The 25,253-nt window shown below is 37.9% G+C and overlaps 2 protein-coding genes across 6 annotated transcripts in view; one reads left to right on the forward strand and one right to left on the reverse strand.

The window, feature by feature from the left end:
* The window catches only part of PPFIA2 (PTPRF interacting protein alpha 2), a 319,033-nt gene extending 302,897 nt beyond the window's left edge, over positions 1 to 16,136 (forward strand). The window contains exons 24-33 of the mRNA XM_082043663.1: positions 518 to 718; positions 2,548 to 2,610; positions 4,036 to 4,065; positions 5,671 to 5,846; positions 6,687 to 6,784; positions 8,568 to 8,743; positions 8,838 to 8,906; positions 9,884 to 10,043; positions 11,743 to 11,835; positions 14,163 to 16,136. Of these exons, the coding sequence (XP_081899789.1) occupies positions 518 to 718; positions 2,548 to 2,610; positions 4,036 to 4,065; positions 5,671 to 5,846; positions 6,687 to 6,784; positions 8,568 to 8,743; positions 8,838 to 8,906; positions 9,884 to 10,043; positions 11,743 to 11,801 (1,032 nt within the window). The 3' untranslated portion in view covers positions 11,802 to 11,835; positions 14,163 to 16,136. The remainder of the gene's footprint in view (positions 1 to 517; positions 719 to 2,547; positions 2,611 to 4,035; positions 4,066 to 5,670; positions 5,847 to 6,686; positions 6,785 to 8,567; positions 8,744 to 8,837; positions 8,907 to 9,883; positions 10,044 to 11,742; positions 11,836 to 14,162) is intronic.
* A 1,804-nt stretch (positions 16,137 to 17,940) lies between these two features.
* ACSS3 (acyl-CoA synthetase short chain family member 3) overlaps positions 17,941 to 25,253 on the reverse strand; it is an 84,167-nt gene continuing 76,854 nt past the window's right edge. For all 5 annotated transcript variants that reach the window (XM_082061068.1, XM_082061067.1, XM_082061069.1 and 2 more), the window contains 5 exons: positions 23,866 to 23,947; positions 22,684 to 22,806; positions 19,242 to 19,341; positions 18,987 to 19,162; positions 17,941 to 18,711 (listed from right to left, as the gene is read on the reverse strand). In XM_082061068.1, coding sequence (XP_081917194.1) covers positions 18,637 to 18,711; positions 18,987 to 19,162; positions 19,242 to 19,341; positions 22,684 to 22,806; positions 23,866 to 23,947 — 556 coding nt within the window. In that variant the 3' untranslated portion in view covers positions 17,941 to 18,636. The remainder of the gene's footprint in view (positions 18,712 to 18,986; positions 19,163 to 19,241; positions 19,342 to 22,683; positions 22,807 to 23,865; positions 23,948 to 25,253) is intronic.

Raw genomic sequence — 25,253 nt, forward strand, 5'->3', positions numbered from 1 at the left:
TTATCTGAACTATGTTGGGTTTATTTCTATCAAGAAAATAGAAGCTGAGAAGTGTAAGATTATGTCCCATGAGTACACCATGGGGACCAACGTGGAAAAAGAGAGAGCCATTTTAGTACAGAAGTGAAAAAATTACTTGATCAATTCCTTTTAGATTGTTTTCTGCGTATGATAAGACTATCAAATGGGCAGTGACACTGAGTTGTGCCACTATTTGCTCATTATAGGCCTGTGAAAAGATTAGCCCAGGTGGTGGAGACTCACAGCTCTAAAAATAACTCAAAGTATCCCTTGCTTTAAAGTTCTGGTTACAATAAAAGCAACAGAAAGAGTTCACATGAAGTCATGGCAATTTCAAAGGTTCTGAAACAATTTCTTTTTTTTTTTTAAAGACTGTGATATTCATACTAATTTGTGTGCATTGCCACGCTTATTCAGATTGATAGGTGCCTTGGTGATTAATTTAATTTGAGAAATGAAGCAAGGCTTTGGATGAATGTGTCCTTTCTCTCAACAGCTCTGGCTAGGCATGCCAGCCTGGTATGTTGCTGCCTGCCGTGCCAATGTGAAGAGCGGAGCGATTATGTCTGCTTTGTCTGACACTGAGATTCAAAGAGAAATTGGTATCAGCAATCCTCTTCATCGCTTAAAGCTCCGATTAGCAATCCAGGAGATGGTATCACTGACGAGTCCATCAGCACCTCCAACATCCAGAACAGTGAGTCCTGTTCAGCTGACTTTTTCTTTCCCACTTTACCCTGCAGGCATCTGCAGAAAGACTTCTGCAGCACCAGAGTGGCTCTGTGGTAACACACACTTCACAATCAGTGGGAACTGTCCTACAGAGACTTAGAAGGACCTGTTCATCACTCGCTTGATTGTTGATCACTGATATTTTTCCTTTAGCAGATTTTTCTAAGTCGTGCTTTTGATTAACTGTGATGTTGTCTTAATGATCACTATTGAGCATCTTATTTGTAATTTTGCCTGTATTTTTGCCTTTCTCTTCCTTCAAGTCATCTCTCCCAACAAAATCAGATTGTGTTTCTCTTTTTTGTTTTTGTTTTTGTTTTTTCAGAGCTGGGGCAAGGCAAGACCGGGGAGAGGTTATTTAGGAACACAGCTCTTTTGAATCTTGTTCCCATTCCACTTTTTTGCATCCTTTCAAATGTTACCTAATCTGAGTCAGTTGGCTTGAGGTTCTTCCTGCTTTTAAGAGAAGCAGTGATTGGAGGCACGAAGGGAGAGTCTGGAAGGGAGAAGTGGAGCGTGTGTGTCTGGTGAGGAAGGGAGGGAAGGCGGAGAGTGGCAGAAGATGGGAAGGAAGCAAGTAGCGAAGAAACACAGAGATACAGGTCTGAAAGGGAAGAGGAATATATCAAAAAGAGCAAGAATTTCTCATAGTAAGATAATAATAATGATGCTAATAATATTTGTATTTATAATTGCTTGTCTTCATGGAGAATCCTTTGGAGGAAAGTAGAATTGAGATACCTTTGAGGGGTACCAGATCCACTGAGCTAAATAAGCAATGGGCAACAGGACTCTAATGTTCCTATTGACTGGCCTTTTATCTTCATGTTGCTAAAGTTCTTTAAATAATATAATTCCTTATCTGATATTTTATCCTGTCAGAACAACTGTGTATGTCATAATCATAGTAATACTATGAATCGTAATGGATTTCACTTAAGTAAAGCGGTATAGACTCAACATTGTGTTGAATTACTAAACAAAATTTTTATTTTAAGAGCATGAGAGCATATTTCAAAGTACAATCACATTGGAACTTATGAAATGAGAAAGCCATACATTCAAGCTAGAAACACTGGGAATAATTTTGCCTTGGTTTTTAAATTCTCCCTGATCAATTGGCAGCACAAAGCTGGCACGTGCATTTCTGTGTCCCAAGTCTTTCTGCCTCCCTCTTTCTCAGGGAAAGGATTTAGTTTACTCCAGCTCTCATGAAAACACAACACATTTCACCTTACGTGCACAGCAAACTTCCTCACCCCTTCCCTGACTCATCTCATTGTCCTAGTAGTAATCTAACTGAAAACAACAGGATGAAGAAAAACAGTTTTACATGTGACCTCTCTTTACATTTTTGATATACAGAAAAGTGGAGGAAGTAATCATTATTTAGATTACAATATGAGTCTGTGATGTGTGCAGAATATTTAGGCTGGAAAATCTTTGAGAACTGAAGCTTACCACTAGATAGAGCTATGAACTAAAGGTTGTGTTTACCACTTGTGCATGAAATGCAGCTTTAATTATTATTCTTTCCTTTGTGACGGTGCTCTGCTGGATTTCATCCATCAGTTCTAGTTGAAATATGTCATCACATCTGTTCAGAATCCTCTAACGAAAGACGCAAAGCAAGTTGTCTAAAGTTGTCTCTAGTTGCAGCTGTGTAGAGGCAAGAACGTGGTTGTGCTGATGGTGATGCTATACGCTGTTAACTTACAGTGGTGCTGCCTTTCTTCTTTACCACTGCTTACCTAATGTGGATCCCACCTGCCTCCCTGCGGGCCTTGTCCATAGCCCTCAGGCAATGTTTGGGTGACCCATGAAGAAATGGAAAACCTTGCTGCTCCAGCTAAAACGGTTAGTTTTCCCACTTCCACTTAAAATGGTTTCACTGCTCGAAAAATGAATAGGATGTATCAGCTTTAACACAGACCTGCTGTAGGACGCTTCCCAAGCATTCCATTAGAAAGTCGCAGGGAGGAGCGGAATTTAATGTAAAGAACAGTTACATAATTTCTCAGCTGAAAAAACTGCAAACTGTATTACAATCCCAAAAACTGAATTAACTTAAAACCAATATTGGAGTTTTACAGTACATAATAGTTTCACTGCCAGTGTGAAACCTCATTTAGTGAAATGAAATTGTCACCGTTACCAGTGCAACAATTCCCCTGTACTCTGCTCCCTAGTACCTCTTCTAAACATAGTTTTGTATCTGCTGCAAGAAAAAGAAATAAGAAAAGGCTTGAGAATGGTGCATTACACAAATTATTGTTTTCATTAATGCCAAGTACTTCGTGTCCATACTTGCATATTCATGTTTTTTGATTTAGGTTGCATGGAGTGTGTCATATTTATTGATTTTTTTGTCAAACCTCTCCCTGCTTTGGGGGGAGATAAATTTTAATAGATTTTATTCAATAGTTCTAACTTTCTTCTTTTGCTTGGAACGTATGTTACTTTAAGTTTTTGCATTACGTCATAACAACTCCGTAACAGTGTTCATAAAACATGATACAATCCTACAGCAAGATGTCTGAAAAACCTATCTTCAGTTTGGAAAACATTGTAGTCAACCCAACCCATAAATGGTGGGGGAGGTACTGAAGATAAATTTTGATGCAAATGACTTATTTCTTAGAAACTTATGCTTTCTAGGCTATTTTAAGTTATCTCGTGAATATTCATGAAGCAGATTCTCATAAATATTTTTTTTCAACTGAGCTCATTTTCAATTTATTATTGTTGGCAAAGATAAACACAAATATAACAAGACTCAGCTTACCAGAAGTAGAGTTGGTCCTGTTTAACTGGCCACTCATAAAAATATAGTTTTGCCATTAAAAATGCTGTGTAAAAAGGTCTTTTACAATACATTCACATGAAGAGAGCTTTTTATTGTGAATGTTGCAAAATCTAACTAGAAACAAAAAACGGTGTCTCTAATGCCCAATTTTGTAAGTAAATGGTTGTGCTTTGATTGTAAAACCATAAAAAGTGTTTAACATAATGTTGTAAAGTTTCACCAAGCTAAAATGGTTTTATAGCTTGAAAGCTGAACTAGATTTGCCCTACTAAGATTTTATGGTTTTGGTCTTGTAATTTTAAGGTAGTTTAGCCCAGGGCATTGCCACTGACTGGAGTTATTGTATCGGCATATTTTACGTGTATGTTCTCATTTGTACTAAGAATAACTTACACATGAAAACCACAACTTTTTATAACTCTTTTTTTTATTGTCTTTTTACCTGCTTTACTAATTGCTTCCTGCTGATAACACAGAAAGAGTCTGAAGAAGGCAGCTGGGCTCAGGTATGACCCTTTCACATGATGTTTTTGGACAGAACGCTAATTATAATGTAATTAACAGTGTATCAATACGCATAGAGTATTGTGACAGTATCTCAATGATTGAATTATGATTTAAACATTTTGGAGTTCTTCTAATACAATATCCTCTGGATGGGTTTGCTAGGTCAAGCACAGAGAGGTACACATGCTGTAAATATTTTGCTGAAAATAAATGGCTACATTCCAAAGACATTTTCTACCTCCCAGCTAAAGCTAGAAAAAAATATTTATGTCATTTTTGAGAATATGCTAAGAATTGGAGATCTAACATTTCTAAAATTATACCAGATTTTTTTTTAGAACAATTGTATCAATCACACCCAAGTATCAGTCTAGAAATAGTCTTGTATAATTGGGAACAATTTTTTTCTCTTTAGTTAGACTATCAATTAATTATATTTTTCAACTTCTTTCTCTCTAATATATGCACAATCTTACACAATCTTACTGTCTTTACTCATGGCACTCCTTTTCTCTTCAAAATCTCCCAAGAATAAGAGATGAGGGGACTATATTTCCCCCTGTAGAAAATACAGCCAGCTTGCAGTGTTACCCTTTTCTCTATGATGGCAGGAGAAGATGTTAAAGACAAAATGAAAAAGCTAGGCTTGGAAATGGTGCTCAAAGCTGGGCTGATTCTATTGAGAAGGCGTAAATCTTGCAATTTATGAGTTCTCTTTTCTGTTAAGTTTAAGTAGTACCAAAATAATTTACAATAGTGAGATGTAAAGTCTATTTGGCCTCTTATTTGTGCAACTAATACAAAAATGCTCAACACGCATATGTTTTTCTTTGTCATATGCTTTCTTCTTCAGCCTATTGAAATTTTAGCTGAAAATGAAGTAGCTTAATGCCTGAATGCCAGGTTTTAGGAGGTATCTGATTTCTCCCATCTCAAATAATTAATTTATTGAGTTCCACATAGGTTTAAGCTGTTCCACCACTTAGGTTTAAGCTGTTCACAGCTGAAAAATATCTCCTTAATAGAAAGTATTTGGTCACCCATTCTGACTGGTGGTGAAGACTGATGGTCAACATAAGTTTGGCTGACAAACAACTCAAATTAACTTTTAGGTTCAAAAGGACTACAGGTGTATAACTGTAATGTGTAATTAGATTCTATTTAGGAATTCCTACCCGCTCTAAACAGTGACACAAACTTCAGTTGATTCCTTGGAGCACTGTTTGTATTACCAAATCCAGTGTAGGATTTGCATAGCATAAATATTCCAGAAGGCCAATTGAAAGCAAGTGAGATTATGAAACAGGCACATTTTGATTGTGTAATAAGTTTGCTTGCATTTAAAGCTCAAAATTGGAACTATGATTTCTTATGACAAAGAAAAATGTTTAAAATTTACAAGGATAGACAACAAAATGCAACACGCAAAACTGCTATCAATAAGAAATACCTCACAGTGGCTTCAACTTCCAATGTCAAAATGATGTAAAAGAAATAAGCATAGCAGATATATAATCTGTCTTCAGTCTGTGGTGCAACCTTGAGCAAACTCAATAATTCATTCCCCCTCTCTCTTTATTTTCTTTTATTTTTTCCCCCTGTAGACCCTGGCTTATGGTGACATGAACCATGAGTGGATAGGTAACGAATGGCTCCCCAGTCTGGGTTTACCTCAGTACCGAAGTTATTTTATGGAATGCCTGGTAGATGCGAGGATGTTAGACCACCTGACAAAGAAAGATCTGCGTGTGCACTTAAAAATGGTGGATAGCTTTCATCGGTATGTTGGCATAAAGACTACACCTGTGAAGATGTTTAAGTGTCTGACATAGAGCTCAGTGCTGCACAGCATCAAAACACTTACTTTCTGTTGTTCTGGTGTGGAAAACCACACAGAAAAGCGAGTGCTGTGTGTCAGAAATCTGTATTGAGAGATTCCTTTAGTAATAGCAACCACATTGCATTTATGTCTCTCAAAAGTAAGGTATTGGTAGAGATAATTTTCATAATGAGCAGGGAACCATCAAGATACACATAAAGCCTTGACAGTACAGAAACAATAATAGTTTATTAAGTGGTTTAATGTATCAGAAAGTGGTATACTAAGATTTGAAGCCCCGAGATCTCTTGATAATGAAAAGGTACTGTGTGTAGCACATAAAAGCTGTTAACGGTACAAGCAAGTTGACAGTTATTCAGGTTATCTAGGGATATAGCCAAGAAGCTAAATTGGAAATATGGAAATAAAGGCATTTAGACTTCAGGGAGAATGATGTTTATGTGACAAGAAGTGTTGGGTTTTTTGTTTTTGTTTTTGTTTTTTTTATTTAATGTACTGTCTGATTTGTCATTTTTTTGACGCCTGATTTGACAAAACATTTCCCCTCTCACCAGGGCTGACCTTTTCTGAAAACAAGTTTTAATGGTTTGGGTTTCTTCTGCTAGAACATAGAAGTCTGTGGGGTTTTTTTAATGGTTTTGCTCTCACCTCTATCCTCAAGATTTCCTACATGGGCGTCATGAAACACCTCATGTGAAATGCAGGAAATAGATCCTACATATGTTCCCATCTTCAGAATTATCTTTATTAACTCTGTAAATGTTTCTCTTTAAATGACAGAACAAGCTTGCAATATGGAATCATGTGTTTAAAGAGGTTGAATTATGATAGAAAAGAACTGGAAAAGCGAAGAGAAATGAGTCAGCATGAAATAAAAGGTGATAGTTCCTGGAAATGTTTATTCTTTTGAAGCTTGAAACTATTAACCCCTTGTCATGCCATTTTAGCAAAGCATTTAAGCATGTGCTTTAAGTAAAACTACTTAAAGTCCATCTGTCTTCAGCACACAAATTATCTCCTTGAATTAGGCACAGTTAAGTACTTTGCTAAATTGGAGCTGCAATTCCAAATGGTGGTTTGATACATACCTTTTTCTAAATTGGATTTTGGGGGCATATCTTACCCTAGCCTCTTTCAGCCTCAGAAGCAGAAGGCCTAATACCCAGCAGCTCAGTGGGACCTGCTGGGGGCAACGTGGGGAAATCAGAGCACTCAGGACCCTAACACTGCACTCCTGCTTTTGAAAACCTTTGCCTTTGATTTCTTACTTCAAAATGTGTATCATAGAAAATGTTGCTTAGAGGGCTGGCCACTGAGGCAGTTGGTTGGTATATAAGAACAGTTCCTAATAGAACTGGCCTTATTAGGAGATTTAACAGCTGATTTTAAAGTATTTTTGTCTGTAAAGCTCTCTAGAGCAGTTGCAGGCCCACTGCATGGTTCCTTTTATACTTAACAATTAGGGTTGTTTTTTTCACCCTTATCAGAAGTGAATCATTTGATTTCCTTAAGCATTTCCAGGTCTAGCGAATACAGTGGTTAACACTTTTCAAGCACCATGCTGACTGGAAGAGCTGGGAAAAACAAAACAAAAAGGAATTAGAAGGGGGGGATGGCTATAGAGAAGTCTGCAGTTGCTCAAGGCAGATGATGGCATTGCACTGATGCCAAAGACTTTGATGTGGAGGCATCAGTGTCAGCCTGAGTGGTCCTAGCTAGAGACTGATATGGGGGAAATGGGTGTTGGTCTTAAATTCTGGGGTTGCTTCAGTGCTACTCACCACTAGGACCATAGTAATAACCCACTGTCTCCTTCACCCTATCATGCATCAGTCAGCTAGACACGGTCCGGGGGGTGGGATTTCGTCTCAGTGATCCCTGGCTGCCACGCTGTGTGTCATCCCATCCTGACCCCAAAGACTGGGATGCTCCTGGTCAGGCGATGGAGAATTTCTGCTCCTGAACAGCTACAGTAGCTGGATTTCTAAAGGTTCAGGAAAGAGCCCGATCACATAGTAACACAAAACTCACTATAAGCAACTTCCTTTTAATCTTACAGGCAGGGTAGGATACTTTTTTCTGTAATGGCCAAATCCTCAAAAATGGTTTCCTAGCTCATTCTGTTGCCTTGGCTTTATAATTGGCATGGACCTTAACAGCTCAAGCAGCTTTCTGAACTAAAAATAGTTTTAGTCTCTAAAACTGTGAACTCATCATTTGCTTTGTGGCGTGTTATTAAATTGTAGGTGCTGACCTGACTCTCAGAATGTTTAATACAAAACTCCCGAGCGAAGCCTTGAGGAACGGATATTTCTCCTGTTCCCTTGCACTGTTAAACTGTAAAATCTTGCCTAAGAATTGAAAAGAATATCTATAGGAGGTGGGAAGAATTGCATTCTGGAGATGCCCTCTGGAGGCACCTTTCTCCTTCGGAAATGTAGTTTACAAAAAACACGTATCTTGAAGGCAGATAAAAATCCCACAGTTTCTCCCACACCCTGGGTTTTGAATAGGAGATATCAAAGCTGTATGAGTAGTTTGCTGTAGTAAGAAATAAAGCAGGATGACATCCACAGTGCACGCACCATTCCATGCATGCACCTGTACAGTTTTGGAAGCTTTTGGCTACCAGGAGGCTGAACCGGTGTTGTGTCCTTACAGATGTGCTGGTGTGGAGCAACGATCGAGTAATACGTTGGATACAAGCTATTGGCCTCCGAGAATATGCAAACAATATTCTAGAAAGTGGTGTGCATGGTTCGCTGATAGCACTGGATGAAAACTTTGATTACAGCAGTTTAGCTTTATTATTACAGATTCCAACACAAAACACCCAGGCAAGTTTGCTCATGCGACTTCTGGTTAATCTGTACCCATTATTGCCTTTTCTTTATCTTCAACTATTTTAATTTTTTACTTTGGTATCTCTAGGCACGGCAGATCCTTGAGAGAGAATACAACAACCTATTAGCACTAGGAACTGAAAGACGACTTGAGGAAGTAATTGATTTTATTTTCAGTTATTTATAAAATATCACAGTAAAATATAAAAATTGAATGCATGAAGACATTAATTGACAGATTGTGAAAAGAAAAAAAGAGTCAGTTACAGCTGTATAAAAAAAAAAAAAAATATAGAAGATGCCAGTCAAGGTTTTAAAGTAACCTCAGTATGGCTATATATTCATATCATTTTGGATGCTAAATTTTGCACTGCACTCTTTCATTAAGATGAACATTTTCCATAGAGGAAACATTGAGAAAGGAGGGGAAGTTTCCCTGGCCAGAGCACATGGCAGCAGATGCATGTGCAATCTATTCTTTAGGACACTTACACCCTTTCTTTTAAAATGAAGAAAAGTGGATTTTTGGTGGTTTGGGTTTTGTTGGTTGGTTTGGGGTTTTTTTTTGTTGTTGTTCTTCAAAGTTAATATGTAACAGAGTGAGATTTGGGGCAGTTATGTAGGTTGGGGAATCTCAAATCCACCTATGAAAAATATTCATCTTAAGGTAAAAGTCCAGTGCAAAAATATTCAAGTCTTGGACTTCTGCATGTGAGGAGGAATAAAACTTTTAAGGACTTGCTTAAAATGTGAGATGCCTATGAATTCTGTGCATGCACGAGTGTTTAATTCTTTATGTAACCCTCCTAATGCAGTAACAAACCACTGCACTTTCTGTCACTGTCTTTGGAAGAGAGCTGTCTTTTAAGAAAGTTCTGCTTTAGCTGATATTATAGCCCTTTACTATATCAAACCAGAGATTTAAGAAGGGTTTTCCACCCCAGAATTTAATATTTCTGAAGCATTTACTTTTACAAGAGTGTCTCTAATGCATTGCAGTTACTAGATGCAGCGCAACAGAGCAGGATAGTTGTTGTGGAATACATTTGACAGTGGGAGGGGCAGCAGACAGCAGGACAACTACTCAGAAAAACTTCACTTTGCTTAATCAAATACAACCCTGTGTCTTGACAGAGCGACGACAAGAACTTCAGACGTGGCCCCTCGTGGCGACGACAGTTCCCCCCGCGCGAGGTTCACGGGATCAGCATGATGCCGGGCTCCTCCGAAACGCTGCCGGCCGGGTTCAGGTTAACCACCACGTCGGGGCAGTCGCGGAAGATGGCGACTGACGGTACGCAGCCCTTTCTGCACTTACCCTTGAAAAGCAGGTGGCTTATTCTAGCGTGCTAATCTGACTTTTAGTGCATGTCTGTCTTGCACCAGAATGGCTGTGTTTGCGTAACTAAGACGAACAGAGTCTGGGAGAGTTGAATTGTGGAATGGAAAAGCACTGACTTGGCATATTATTGATTTTTTTTCAGGTTTTCTTCAGACTGTCAGTGTTTATGCTAAAAAAAAAAGAAGGGGGGAGGGAAGGAGCTGCAGTCTAGCCATCCTAGATCTGCAAAGGAAAAGAAAACATTCAGAACATTCAGCAAGCAATTATTTTACTGACTTTCATCTAAGATTGCATATAATATCTAAGCAAATTTTTGAGCTTGTTAACCTCTCTAGCAAGTGAAGTGTATTTTAGAGAACAAACTTATAAAGGGCTATTACCTTTATTTTCCTATTTGACTTTCAAACTAGCTAGCTTGGCCTTGATCATCAAATAACTCAAGTTGCTAACTACTAATAAAAATCAGATGGGTAGTGTAGTTAGGAGATACTGAACTTCAGGTACTAATTGAGTTACTGTATACGAGTCTTAATTTTCTCAGGAAGTCTTTTAATTTCCAAAAGATGCACTAACTCAGCAATGATTGGAAAAGTAACAATAAGATCATAATTTAAAAGTAAGTAAATTTTAAAATCACTGTAAGAGGGCAGGGAGAAAAGGGACAAATCCTATTCCAGCTATTCCTTTAGGTATACCGATGATAAAGCCAAGTACACCTGCTTGAAGTTCTGAGAAGTACCAGTACAAAGACTGGCCCATTTCACATACTGCTGTTTATTTCCTCCTGAAAGAACTGAGGTCTATGAATAGACTTACCTCAAAGTAATTTAATACACTGTTACATCCTGTAAATCTTGAATGAACTTGGTATGACAATATTGCCATGTAAATTCCATTAAAGCCATCTAAATTCCATTAAAGTTTCTCACCTTTAAAAACAATACTTCATAGTTGCAGTTACAAATGGAATAATTTACTGATTGCATCACTGAATTCCATTGACTCCACTGCTCATGTGCACGCTTTGCTTTTAATCCTGCACTTTCTGTCAATGAGGGAGCTGTAAGACAAGAATCCATTCCAAGGCCAATTCCATGTAGAAATAAAGGTAGTTGCTCCCCAGGCATTTCCATGGCCCACATTACTGTACTAGCCAAGAACCTTACAAGCATTCATGGATTTCATCTTCTAGCCAGTCTATGATGTAGAAGGTATTATTCGTATTTTACAGACAGGGAACTAAGACACAAGGAAAATGTAGTGATTTAGTTGAGGTCTTCCAGACAGTTTATTATGGGTCTGAGCACCGAGCTTGGTAGACTTAAAGGTATCTTTATCCAGGATTTGGCTTCCTGTCTTCCAGGGCTAAGAACAGTATAATATTTAAACAGCATGATATGTACAGTATTAGGACTTCCAACAAAATAAAGACAAAATTGAGTTTTAAACTATTCACATAAGATAGATTTCAATAGTATATCAGACATGAAGGAACTCTGAGTTCTGAACTAGGCCATACCCAGATCATGTCATAGAAGCCACAGAGCAATTTAATAGGCTTCCTTCCAGTGGGAAACAGACTGATTTATTTTCTTTATGACTCTAAAGAGGTTCTGGTTTCTTTTTTTTGTTTTGTTTTTGCAATTTGCAGTTGCTTCATCACGACTGCAGAGGTTAGACAGCTCAACAGTTCGCACATACTCATGCTGACAAGGCCTAGCAAAGAAGCCAGCACTGAATTGTTGTGAGTATTCATAAGGGGCCATCATGAAAGCTCTTTATAACTGTTTGCTACACCCAGTATCCCTTGGGATTATTCAAGCAAGAGCCAGAATGGAGCAGAGGACCTAACTTGGACTCACTAGGGTGGTCATTTGATCATGACAATCAGTCTTGACCTCAGTCCAGGAGACGCTATGCTATTATTTTTCCACGTCTCAAACAGCAGGTTCTTTCTGCTGAGACCACTTTAGCAGATAAGGCAAAGGTTTTCAGTCAACTCTGTTCAGATGATAGCTCACCAACCATAATGTTTTGTATGCTCTCAAAGCTGGAATTTGGGAGACAGCAGTAAGCACAGGGTGTGAATTTACTTTATGAAACTTGAAGTATTTCTAGCAGGAGCTAAGGAGAGGGAAAAAAAAAAAAAAAGCAGAAGAGTTTTTAAAAAAAAAAAAAACAATGAGAGATATGGCTCAATTTTGAACACCAGGTAGCTGCATAAAGCTGGAACAAAACTTCCCCTATACAGATAGTCTTCCACAGTTATCTATTACAGAGATTCTTGCACTTCTCAGGTCATTCAGAATTGACCAGTGGCAAAGAAATGAGATTCTGAGCTGGATGCAACTTTGGATTAAATCTAGTACTGGATTTCATGTTGCACTTCTCACTACTTATCTTTAGAGTAATGCTATGAATCTCACAGATTCACTCATCTGGAGTTCTGCAGAAATAGACCATTTTCTGCTACATCACAAGGTTTGCAAAAAATAACAACATGATGAGCGCTTTCATTAATATGGCATCATTTCATGCTAATATTTTCTCAGTAAAACACTTATCTTTTCCATTTAGTTACTCAGGGGACTGTTGGGGAGCTAGAAAGCATATTTGCATAGTACCAAAACCTCACCAGCCATTAAACATGCCTCAGTAGATGTTACACATTGTAGGCAAGACATGCCAGGCTCTGCAAGGAAGACCTTTTATTTTTAGATTCCTAAGACTGGAATACATCAGTAGTTGTGTTACTCTGCTGATTAAACTATCTGAATGCACGGAATCAGGAACTGACTCTAACTGATCAGCAGAGGGGATGGATAGCTGGGTGAGCTCTCACACAACAGCAAGAGAAGAGCAGACTGAAAAGAGCTGCAAGCAGGTTGCACATGTAACAAGTGAGATGGCCTGTGATTGCAGCAGGTTGCAGATTCTTGCGTTCTGCTGCTCACCTTTCTTACACAGAATGTCAAAGCTTCACATTTCAAAATACTTTCTGCCAAGAATACCAACTAGGTATGACCTTACAGTGTCTTACAGTGTTTCTTCACAACAGCTGGGTTCAATTAATATGCTTTCAAGTTGCATCTCAGGTGTTTTTCTGAACACCACTATAAGCTGCCAGAAACCAGGAACTGACATTCTCACGATTACATGAGCATACTCCACACAGCCTGGTCTCAGTGCACTCTCCAGATCAGAATGTAAGAATGTTTTAAGCCGGCTGCTGTCTCACCATTTAATCTTGCAAAGAAGTTTACCACAGAGCACAGGGGACAGGTCAAGCTTTCTGCTGTGCTGCCTGTATGTTGCCCAGCTGGGCATCTGCAAAGCCGCTACACAGGATTTAGCACTCACACTGTCTGAGCTTCCCCAACACTCTTCTCTTGTGAAACACTTGTCACCGCCAAGTCAGAGGCTCAGCCAGGACAGTTTCATTGACACGGGCTGGGGCAATAGAACATTCCAGTTTCACTTTTATTCTAATGGAATGTCAAAGGGGATTTGGCAGAATCAATGATGTACTTTATCAATGAAGGGTTTCAAAGAGGATTTGTAAAGACAGATGGAGAAGAAGAGTTCCAAAAAGATGTGAATGATAATCTGGAAACAGCTGGTCCATAGCAAAGAAATCGTCAGGGTGAAAAAGGTAAATGCTGCAGCAAACGAGGAGAATCAGAGAGTACATCAGCAAGGTCTATACACTTAAAATATGTGTTCGGCCTTGTGCCAAACAGGCTAAAGTCTCCAGATGCAGGAAACTAAACCCCCAGAATCAAGAGAGTTAGAAAACAACTGTAAAATGAACACAAGCAGGAGTCTGTTTTGATCTAGGACAAAAATCAGTATACGTTAGTAAAATCTTAAAATGCATTACTAAAAGCTTTATGCTGCAGATCAAAAATTAAACAACAAATGCATGTCACCCTCAGATACTCAAAACCCATGTTTTAGTAAAACATGCAATAGCTTACTTAGTGCTATGATATTTTTTGGTGTCATTACAACCTAGACAAAATTAGAATCAAAGAATCTCACTAATTAATGTTTGTTTATTTTTTCCCTTAGATGTCATCTCTTTCTTCTACTTTACCTGAAGTGCACTACCACTGCTTAGGAAAAAGAGCATTAAAACTCTCTGCAAGAACAGGGTAATAGAGAACACATAAGGTTTATCAGACAAACAGATATGATGTCCCTTTCATGTACTGGTTAGTTCAAAACAAGAATTAAAAAATATCTAATTGCTACAACAAACAAAACAAAATGAAACAACCTCCCCCTTTCCTCTCAGCATCTCTGTCATCAGAAATTTGGCAGTAGTGCACATCCAAAGCTTTTTTCAAATGAAGCCACTCATTTTTACATTGTTCCATCTGTTTTATTGTAAAATACTAGACATTTACGTATTTACTGTGTATGTATTTCTTTTAAAATGTGTAAGTCTTATGTAAATGGATATAAATATGATTTTTTAAAAAATAAAATCTATGGTACATGGGGTCTCAGTGCAAACATTTGACAATACAGTGTCAATAATACTGTTTGTATCTTTCCATTCCACCATTTTTACAGTTTTTGGATTGTAACAGTCAAATGAATATGTTTAGCAGAGTTAGAAGCTTCAACATGTTCCTACTGAGAAAAAAATCTGTCAATATTTAAAGCTGAACACCTGCCTCTGATGATGTACAATAGAATGACATAACCTGGAACTGGAGCCAAAATGGACCTCTAAAGACAAAATGGAAATGTCAGATATCGGTAGAGAAGCTCCATGATGGTTCACTTCTTAAAAAACTAACAAATAAACCCAGAAGAACTTTTTACAAAAAAAAAAAAGGCAATTTAATAAAACATTATTTATAAAAAAAAAAAAAAATAAAGGAAAAAAAAACACCACCACCAAAAAATTTCTTCTCTGTTACCTGCGGACCAAGAAGAATCTTGCTTTACCAAGAGCCACCTTTTCATTCCAGGATCTTCAGACACCAGCCAGCATTGGAAAATTAAATCTAATATTTGCATAGAATTAGTTTCTCGTTTCAACAAAGAAAACAAAAGAAAGAAAGAAAGAAAAGCCAAACCCCACCGTTTCTTCATTATACCAGGGCATTAGACAGGCTCCTGTCTAACGTTATGCTTTTAGCCAAGACGGCCTTGCTGAGACTTCACCGAAGTCAGTTTTATCAGAGGAAATAACTGAAAGACAGAGCGATTAATATATAGTGTATAAAAGTTTAGAAGAGCAACTATTATCTGCTGTGGCTTTATTTGGTGGTGTTATTGTTGTTTATTCTTTGTTTAAATGGGAAGTTTCAAAGTAAGACCTACTTAATAGTCATTTACCTATTTGCTATTTTTCTGCTGCTTGATCTTAGCTCAAGACCTGTCTTTTAGTTATTTCTTTTAGCAGTTTGATCTGCAATGTTTGCACGTACATAAACATTTGTTTTGTCTGTTTTCATTTGGCGAACTTCAGTCAATCAGATGGTGAAAGATTTTTCTCCCCCAATGTCAATAAAAAAAGAGAATTCAGTGCTATTTGTGTTTATAAGTCTATTAAGCTTGGTACGTAGTAGCATTAAAATATTTTGGATGCCAGATACTTCTCATAGCCAAGCACAAGTGCATTTTGCCACAAACAGCTGTGAGTTACAATGGATTAACTGGTCAGAATCTGCCACGAGAGGGAGCACTGGACTTACTGATGGGTGCGCTCCTATCACTTGTTCAATGTCTCTAAAGTCTCTCTGCTTTGATGGTGTAACCAGGTTGCTGGGCTGCCCCTGAGCCGTGTACAAGAATCACAACTCCAAGCTGAAGCTGCAGACAAAATCATTCTGCACTCAGCGTGCCTCAGCAAAAGGCTCCTCTGGAAAACAAAAGCAATGTCCATTAAACAACTGGTTTTCCCTAGCGTACTGCTGCAATAAGGTGGCTTTCTTTGTCTGAATGCTGATGAATAAGACATTTGGCATTTCTAGAATCAGCCACATTACCGGGGTGGTAGCAGAGTGAGTACACTTGATCACTCTGCCCCCTCCCTTTTATCCCAGTCTTGATTTTGAAGGATTCTCACCAAAAGCTCAGGCTTCCTCAGAAAACACAAATAAGTTATTACAACCATTTTTGTCATGGAGACACTTTAAGACTGCTAACTTTTCAAGCTCTTCACAAACAGTTCAGATGACAGATAATTGTTTCTTGTCTATTAATATGACCAAATAGCCCCTCAGAAAGGTAAGTGCCTAAATGTCCATTACTATTTTTTTTTTTTTTTTAAGTCTGATATTAATCCTCCCTTCCTTAAAAAAAGAGCTCAAACTAGAAAACAGGTTACCTTACCTTATGAACAGGGACACTGGTGTAGGAACATGAGGTGTCATTGGGAAAACTATATGAGATCTAGGAAATTAATCCTCCTCTCCTACATCCTATTTTTTATTAGAGGACTTGTGCTCTGACTAATTGGTTCCCCTCCCCTGCTTCTGCAATTGCCACCTGATGACTGCAGCTGGGATAACTACACTGAATATGCACAACTTAGCATCACAGCTTGCAAAAGTAACGGCCATGCACCTCATGAATGTGGCACATTTTCTCTGTGGTAAGAACCTTGTAGTTTCTCACCGATTTAAAAAAACCCACCAGTGACAACTTCCATTATGTCTCTCTTGTCCTGTAGCGGTTCAGCATCGGTTGCCAAGTTGCAGCATCATGAAATTGAAAAATACTCAGCAGTCTCTACAAGGCACTACATGAGCCTCCTACTAAACCTTGGTATTTGAATAATCCACCCCGAAGGAAATAACATCTTCAACTAACTGCAATTTATATAAGAAGTATTTCAAGAAAGTTATCAGGACATCTCTGAGGAGCAAAATTACTCCCACATATAAATCACTAGCCTGTACACTTAGCGTATCTACCAGACAGCACCATCAGCCTTTACTCAGTCTTTAAATGTGTTTACTCCCTGTTCAGATTGTGATTTTCAACTAAATTAAATAGCAGAGCAGGGTGGCTACCTTACTGTGCAATTATTTGGCAAAAAACAAGTACAGCACAGACTGAAACCAGGCTGTTTCATTATATGACTGTATGACCCGTTTCAACATGGTTGGCTCAGTTGCCTGCAGTCCCTGGTTAAAAACAACACACAGACTTCTTTTCTTATGGCACTGGTAGAGCTCACAGACTCTACAAAAAGTCACAGGCACAAGGCAACAGGAAGGTATGGCTCATGTTAATTAGCACGTGCTTATCGCCTTTTAGCTCCTACATCAGTCTGCTGGTTTACTTCATCACTTCACAGTGCTATGATCCCTACCTCTACCCAGTAGGAGATAACAGTGTTTCTAGATGATTGAGGACTCACTGCCCCAGTAAAATATATCTAGACTTCCACCTAAGCTTAGCCTAAGTACAGGACCTCTCTTTTATACCAACATCCCCTGAGTTTGCGTATTGCTTACTGTTTCTTCCTCTGGAAAACTTTGCTGAGTTTGAGTAACTTCTCTGCTTTTAAACTTCTCTGTGAATGTATATTTTTTAGAGGATTTGTACATCTATTGTTCAGTTAAAACCCTGCAGCTTGAGAAGTAATGCATTTGGAGTGTGTAACCTCCATCTCCTGGTTTGTTGAGAACCACATAAGTTTTTTGAAATGGTGTATAAAGCCAAGAATTAGCTGCCTGGTATCTGCATTTGCTAAATTCCTTGGTTATATATATCACAACAAGCCTGAAATGTCTAATTATGTCAGCAAAAGCACATCCTGGTGATCCTTATCATCAATGATACAAACCACAGAAACAAAATTACCAAAAAAAAAGCAAAGAATAAATGCCTGCCTTTATTTAAAATATGTGATTGTTATTGAATACTACTATGGACAAATAAAGATTTCCACAGATTTTAAAGCCAGAAATCATCTATCATTCCATAAAAAAGACATTTCAGAAAGTTATTGAGTAAAAAAATATAGAGAAATTCAATTTATAGCAGAAAGACTTAGGAAAAAAAAAACCCACAGTGAAATTGAGAAAATGAATTTAAAAATCCTAAATGTATAAAAATGTAAAAGACATAAAAGCTCATAATTTACAGGTGAGGACAATTTATGTCTGCAATAATTTTCACATTAGAATTCCTATTTATCGCTGCCCTTGGTTCACGACTTACCTTTTGTAAGCTGTTTCAGCCAAACTCAAGTTACTGGTCACATTATACAATAATGGATTGAAAAGTAAGGTTATGTGACATCATATGAGATAATCCAGTGACTCCTTCCCTTTAAGGCTATAGGAATGTATGAATTCTATTTGCAATTCTTAGCAACCTTAATATCCAGCATATAATGACAACATGGGAGTCTTTAGTATGCTTCATTGGCTTTGACAATAAGGCAAAGAACACAGTAACTTTTCTGAAGTAAAAAAAAATAGTCCCAAATCATTACTAGTTTTTAAAATGTGGTATTTTCTAACAGAAAGTCTCTTTGTATTCTTCAGTAACTGACATGTTTGTTATCAACCTATTATCTCATTTGATTTTTCTTTAGCACTTCTTCAATGTGTTTAAACACACTAGCATCTTCAATGGTTGGTGTTATCTGAAAAGGAAGAATATATGTAAGCATGTGATAGTAGATTGCTGTTTTTCAACAGTAAGATAGAATTTAGTAGAGAAAATGTTCTAAACCTAGCCTTCAAAAGCAATCAATAAAAAAAAGGTATCTGGAAAGGTCTGCAACATGAAAGTAAGACATAGTATGATGTGCTACCTGATGTCACAGACCAGTTGCAGAACGGTCTAGAGAAACCATGTTGTTGTGTCTTTGGATGCGCGCATGTGCCCGATTCATTAAAGCACATATCTCCAACTTACCTTGTATGGCTTTCCACTGACGAGTGCAGAAAGAGCCGAACGTGGTATCTTGCCAGAACGTGTTTTTGGTAGCTGTTTCACAAACACCCCCTTCTGGAAAGCTGCTACTGGACCAATGGTAGTTCTAACTCGCTCAATAATTTCTTCCAAAATCTTCCCCTCTTCTGTCTTTATACCTAGTGAAGAAGCTCATATCCTTTACCTTTTCTGGGACTTTTGCAAGTCTCAGTAACATTAGTAGCATCGAGCTCTCACCTTCTCTCAGTACACACAGGGCAAAGGGAACGTGCCCTTTTAAAGCATCCTCCTGGCCCACAACAGCACAGTCTGCCACACCATGATGGAAGAGAATACACTAAAAGACAGAAAAAAAACCCTAAGCACAATAATAATTGAACATTTCAGTGAAAAATTCCATAGGCACGGACATAAGAAACAGACTTCTTTCTTATGTTTTGACAGCAAAAAGTATTTAGTCCGTACACCTCAGGATTCCAATTACACATGTTGCAGATGCACATGTATATATTTTCACACACACTTATGTGTAGTTTTCAAAGAAACATAGAAATGAAAACTATGGCAGCACAAGATAGAAATGTAGAACAAAGCAAAGCTGATTTCCTTACAGCTTTGAGAGAGTATCACATCTTTGTTTTTGTTAGTGAGATCTTTGCTAGAACAAACAGCATTAGTCTAACATGAATAGCATAGAGTTAAGTATGTGGAGTAAGCACCAAAACCACAGAAGCACTCCTACTACAGGGCTATAAAGTCATATTGATTTTTTTCTCTCTGACTCTTTCATTCTTTCTTGGTATAGTTTCAAACAAAGCCAAACACAGGCGCAACCTCAGCTTGCAGCCAGTCTAGTTTAGCTCACTTTCTTTGAAACATTAGTTCTCAGCCTCCTTAGACAAAAACGGGAATTAAACCAGAGTCCCCTCCTTCCTACTACACATTTACACAATTATACAAGTGACGGACAGTAGCACTAGTATCTCAAATTCTCTTTTAGGAAAAAATGTGAGAGATTCTCTTTTCTTTCCAATTAGCCAGCTGAGGTTCTCCCTTCCTGGAAAAATGTCACCAAGATGTCTCAGTACATACTGAGAAGTGTGTCACTAAGTCTGGGACAAAGTTGGACTTATGATACCAGCAGCTGTGAATCCACTTCCAAAGCAAGTGGCTCTTTTCATGTATATATCAGTGTTGCTTGGGGCATCTTGCTGTCAACAGTGCTTTCAACATATCCTCTGCACCCAGCCACAAAGAGGACCTAACGTGATCCTACACAAAGGCCACACAGAGATCACATAATGTGACTGCGCATATTAATTTATTTGTGCATACAAGGACTATATGTTTGCCAATAACAAAGCTTAACAGACTGTGCTGTCAAAAATCAAAGGCAGTGGGATGATTGAAAGGAAGACTAACTAAAAGAAGCTTTAAGAATAATTATTTGTTTGGGGCGGGGAGGGTGGATTTTGTTTGTTTGTTTGTTTGAAGTAGGAATGCCACCTTTGCATTGACTACTCATAAAATGGCATGACCTAGAAGACAGGAGAGAAAAAAAACTGAAGGAAAAGCTGAATCACTGCTGTTCCATTTAACAGAAGGAAGGCTATTGAGTGACTTGATTGTGAAATCTGTGGTGGAAGGAACAATTCAAAGGTTCTCCCATAACGCATCCTAAATGCAGATTTCACCATCCTTAAGATTTGTAGCCAAAACAGGAAGCAAAAACCGTCCTTCTGTCCCATGCCACTACAACACACATCAAGTAGTTTTTAGCAAAATAAATCTGCACAGACTGTTTCTGGCACATTTTGTTGGACAGAAGCTACACTCATTTCACAAACTACGATCCCAGAAGTTTCATGTCTGTTGCCTCAGATAGGCAAGATTTGATTTGTGCTTTTTCAGAAAGGGACACGGCAAGCAGGGACACCAGAGATGCAAAGACAAGAGAGATGGATGGATTGACACAAGCTGAGGTTACCACAATGGCCAGCATTCACTGATCAGCACGGTAAACAGGAACATCTCCTGCACTGCAGTAAAGATGGAGCCCCAAGGATACTAATTGACACCTTAGACAAAGAAACTAATTGTTTGGAACATAACGAAGATGAAATTCTTAGTCAAAGGAAAAACTTGTTAAACTTATAATGCGGCAATAGTGTAAATGTAGATAATATACTTGCTCAACAAGGTGACTGTCAACTAGAATGGTGATCCAATGAACCTCTAATTCTGTATTTACTGATCTTACTGAAGAGCTAACCGTGGTCTTGTTAATGCTTTCCCATTTAACTAGCAATTTGCTGTGCATGCATTAACAACAATCTTGGGTTTTAGCTTTGTTCAAAAGGTGAATAGAAAAGCTTCTAGAATTTCATAGTGATGAAACATTTTTTTGTTTCTAGGGGAAAAACCTAACTAGCAGGGGGAAAAACTGAGACACTGAGCTCACGATGATCGTTACAAAGCTAATACAGTTGAGGAGATGTTTCAATTAATCATTTGTTATATCAGCTTTCAGATTCAGCCTGAAGTGAAGAAGCAACACCCAGCCCTTGAGCAGCGGAGCAGTAAGGGGTGGGATGAGATTCCATGCTGCACTTTAGCAAAGCAACACCAAAAAATGACTTCAAAAGGAAAGAGGTTTAAGCAGACTGAAAGCCACTTTTATGGCTTCATAAATCCAAGTCAAGGCAGTGACTGGTTCAGCTCCCTGGCTGACCCAACCTCAAAGGATTGCCTGTGTTTGTCTGAATTTGTTCACTTCTGTATAATCCAAATTTCTTCTATTCTCTTTAAAGTTTTCTCGCCTTTAAAAAAAAAAATAATCACTAGACTAATAAACAGTGTAAAGCAAAAAATGACTAATAGATTAGTTTGTGATTCAGTGAACAGTTAAATTCAGAGTTCTTAAAAGTGTGGTTTTGCCTTGTACATACCCAGCACACTTTTTTCCTGTACTCCCTGAATAAGCAATTGATATGTCATCAGGGAAATTTGTAACTGGCAATCAATCACAGCGGTTCCAGAGAGGTGAGTGAACAATGATACGAAATTCAGATACTATTATGAACTGCACTATTTCCAACTTTTTGAGTTGCATGGGTATTACATTAATGACTTTCAATTTAACAGCGGGGGGGGGTTTAACAGAAATTTTCATTGTTCATTTAGCACTTCTCACACAATAAGAGACAAAACAGCTCTCAGGAAACTGTGAAAGAAACTCTTCAAATCAAGAAAAAGCACTGAATGTGAGCCTACGTGAACTAAAAATTGTATTTTAGGAATAAAAGTTTCTACTCCTGACAAACTACAGTAGCTGGTGAAGCTACGTCGCACATTGATCCTACATTATCTTTATGTATTCCCAAATAAATATGTTATCAGAGCTTACAGGAATGCTTTCCATGCTACCACGGTGCCCCTTAACTCCACCTTCAAACATCAAATCATGCCTGTTCTATCAATCCCATGGTACAAATGGCTTATTGCTGACTAAGTTTATTATGGTCTTCGAAAGCACCTTAATAGGAAGGACCTGAAACAATTAATGTTTTTGATAAAAGAACCAATGCAAATGTAATCAATAAAAAGCAGATAGAAAATGAGAGATTTTGTGAGATTTTTCAACTTTTGCCCTTCTATTTTACTGTCAGGCAATGCTCACCTCTTCAATCGCACCTGCAGAAATTCTGTGTCCAGCAACATTGATCACATCATCAGCTCGAGACAGGACATACAAATAGCCATGTTCATCCATATAACCTGCATCCATAGTATCGTAATATCCCTAGATACAACACAACCAAAAGTAAACTCAGAATCAGTACTAGGAACATCTGTCCATGTCCCATGAAACCAACAAACAAAAGTGATTGTTTCAAATGAAATACTTTTTAGTGCCTGACAGATTTAATTCACGAACATTTTTCACCATTCTTCTGTCATTATATACCATGCAGCTCCCTTTCCAGAAAAAGGTTTTGTAGTCTTTGTTAAGACAGAACAGAAGACAATACATAAACCTGGATATTCTCCTACTCTGCCTTCCTTGACCCCTGACAGCCGGGAGAAGGAGGTTGCCTGAATCTACACACGGAGAATGGAATTGTTACAATACAATGAGAGTCATCACATTGCGCCCAAAGATATTCCTTCTTGCTGGATGCAAACAGACATCAACAGCAGCATGATGCAAGAGCACACGGAAAATAATTTGCCTGATTATTTTGCTCATTTACTTTCTTGAACAAAGTCTTCAATTTTGGACATGCACATAGGACCAGTCTATATATTTCTATAAGTCAAGGAGGAAGCCAATCTTTGCATAGTTCATCTGACAAGGAAACAATTCAGTAAGAAGCCTCCAATGTATCTACATGCACAGTGGTTAAGTGCATATATTGGACTGATAACAGTTAAAATGACTGCATGTCAACAGCAGTAGTGTATTTGAAGCTATGCTAGTCTAAGGTTGCAATGCTTTTATCTTTTATTAGATTAAATGCTGATTTTTAGGTTCAGAAGCTTGAGGTTTACTTCTGTTTCAGATCCTAAAAAGAAAAAGAAAAAAAACCACAAACAAATAAAACCAAAAATAACACAAACGAAAAACCAACCAACCAAAGAAAACCAACAAAACCAAAAATACACCACAGTGTGCCCAAATGTTTAAAGTATATATGAAGAAGCTTTCACCTTGAAATGTTTTTAATTCTGTAACAAATATATCAAAGATGTTCCACTAAAATAAGCTATGATAATTTTTAATGTTATCTAGTTTCAATCTACTGTTACTAAGTTCTGCAGGATTACCAAAAGTTTATATAATTAATTTTGTAATTCTTACTGGGAATTTTTGGAAATACAACTTCTGGAATGTTTCCTGATTTTCCCAAAGACCTGAGAATGCTCCAGGAGGCAAAGGCAACCTTAAATTAAGAAGAGCAGAGGGAAGTAGTTAGAAACATAGATATAACAGGTACAACTCATACTCTCCATTCATACTTTATATTCAGATAAATAATCATAGGCTATACAATCAGAAAACACTTCTGTTTAATAATATGCTAATAACACATCAAAAAGAACACATACATTTGTTGTGATCACATGCATATAGCGCTGAACTGTATCTAGACCCGTTTTAAATAACATAAACATCTCTCACATTCAGCAAAATAATGTTTGGTCTAGTAAACACCACATGCTGTATTATGAACATGTTATCAGTGTTCAGCTTTCAATCTTTTCCAAGGATCTGTCAGAAATGTGTGGGTATATGCTGTGATACAGACAATTTCTTTATTATAGGTGTCTCTTTCTCTAACACACATACACACTCACAATGCAAAGACGTGAACTGAATTATCAGACACACAGATCTTCAGTTTCTGTAGAAAGATATAATTCAAATTACTTCAGTCATGAGAATCTGAAATTTTTTTTAGTTTTATTTTAGCAGTGCATGATATTATGGGAATTATTGGAGGAATTCTTTGAAAGTGTACTGATGAGTCACTCAGAACTTTCTGAAATAACTGGACTTCTTTTTATTTTTTGAAGAAGTGAAGCTGCTAAGTTTTGAATGGCTTTATTAGCTGAGTTTTCAATGCATACTATACACCCATTCTTCAACCAAGGATATGTGCATGACAAAATACGGGACACTCCACATACCTATCTGCCAGAAGAAAACAAGCTATAGAAGTCTCAGCTAACAGAGAAGCAGTTGTTTTCTCCCTCAAAGCTCTGACAGGGTTAAACACAGCTTACTTGAACTGCCCCAGGGTTAAACACAGCTTACTTGAACTGCCCAAGACACATATTCAGGCATCTCAACACAAGGTTTATGAAGCTCAACTGTAGTAACGAGAAAACGTGCAAGCAAGGATATTTATACAGATAAAATCATAAATGCTTCATACAGATTTTGCTAGTGCATGTCTGCATTCCTAACAAACAGATTTTTAGCCAAGGGTATTTCGTTTTCTACTCTGCTAGTGCCCCTATGACACCAAAAGGCAACATCTCCAGCAGTGAAACACCCCTCTGTAGCATAGCAACATTGACATAGTTACAAGTCTCCTGTGATGTTCAGGTCACAAGAAAACGGTGCAACCAACTCAATGACATTTATTCACCCTGGGGAACAGAAGGCTCTGGGGAGACCTTACTGTGGCCTTTCAGTACTTAAAAGGGGCCTGTAAGAAAGATGGGGACAGACTTTTTAGCAGG

The sequence above is a fragment of the Streptopelia decaocto genome (genome assembly GCF_964273445.1).
Source record: "Streptopelia decaocto genome assembly, chromosome: 1".
Taxonomy (NCBI): Eukaryota; Metazoa; Chordata; class Aves; order Columbiformes; family Columbidae; genus Streptopelia; species Streptopelia decaocto.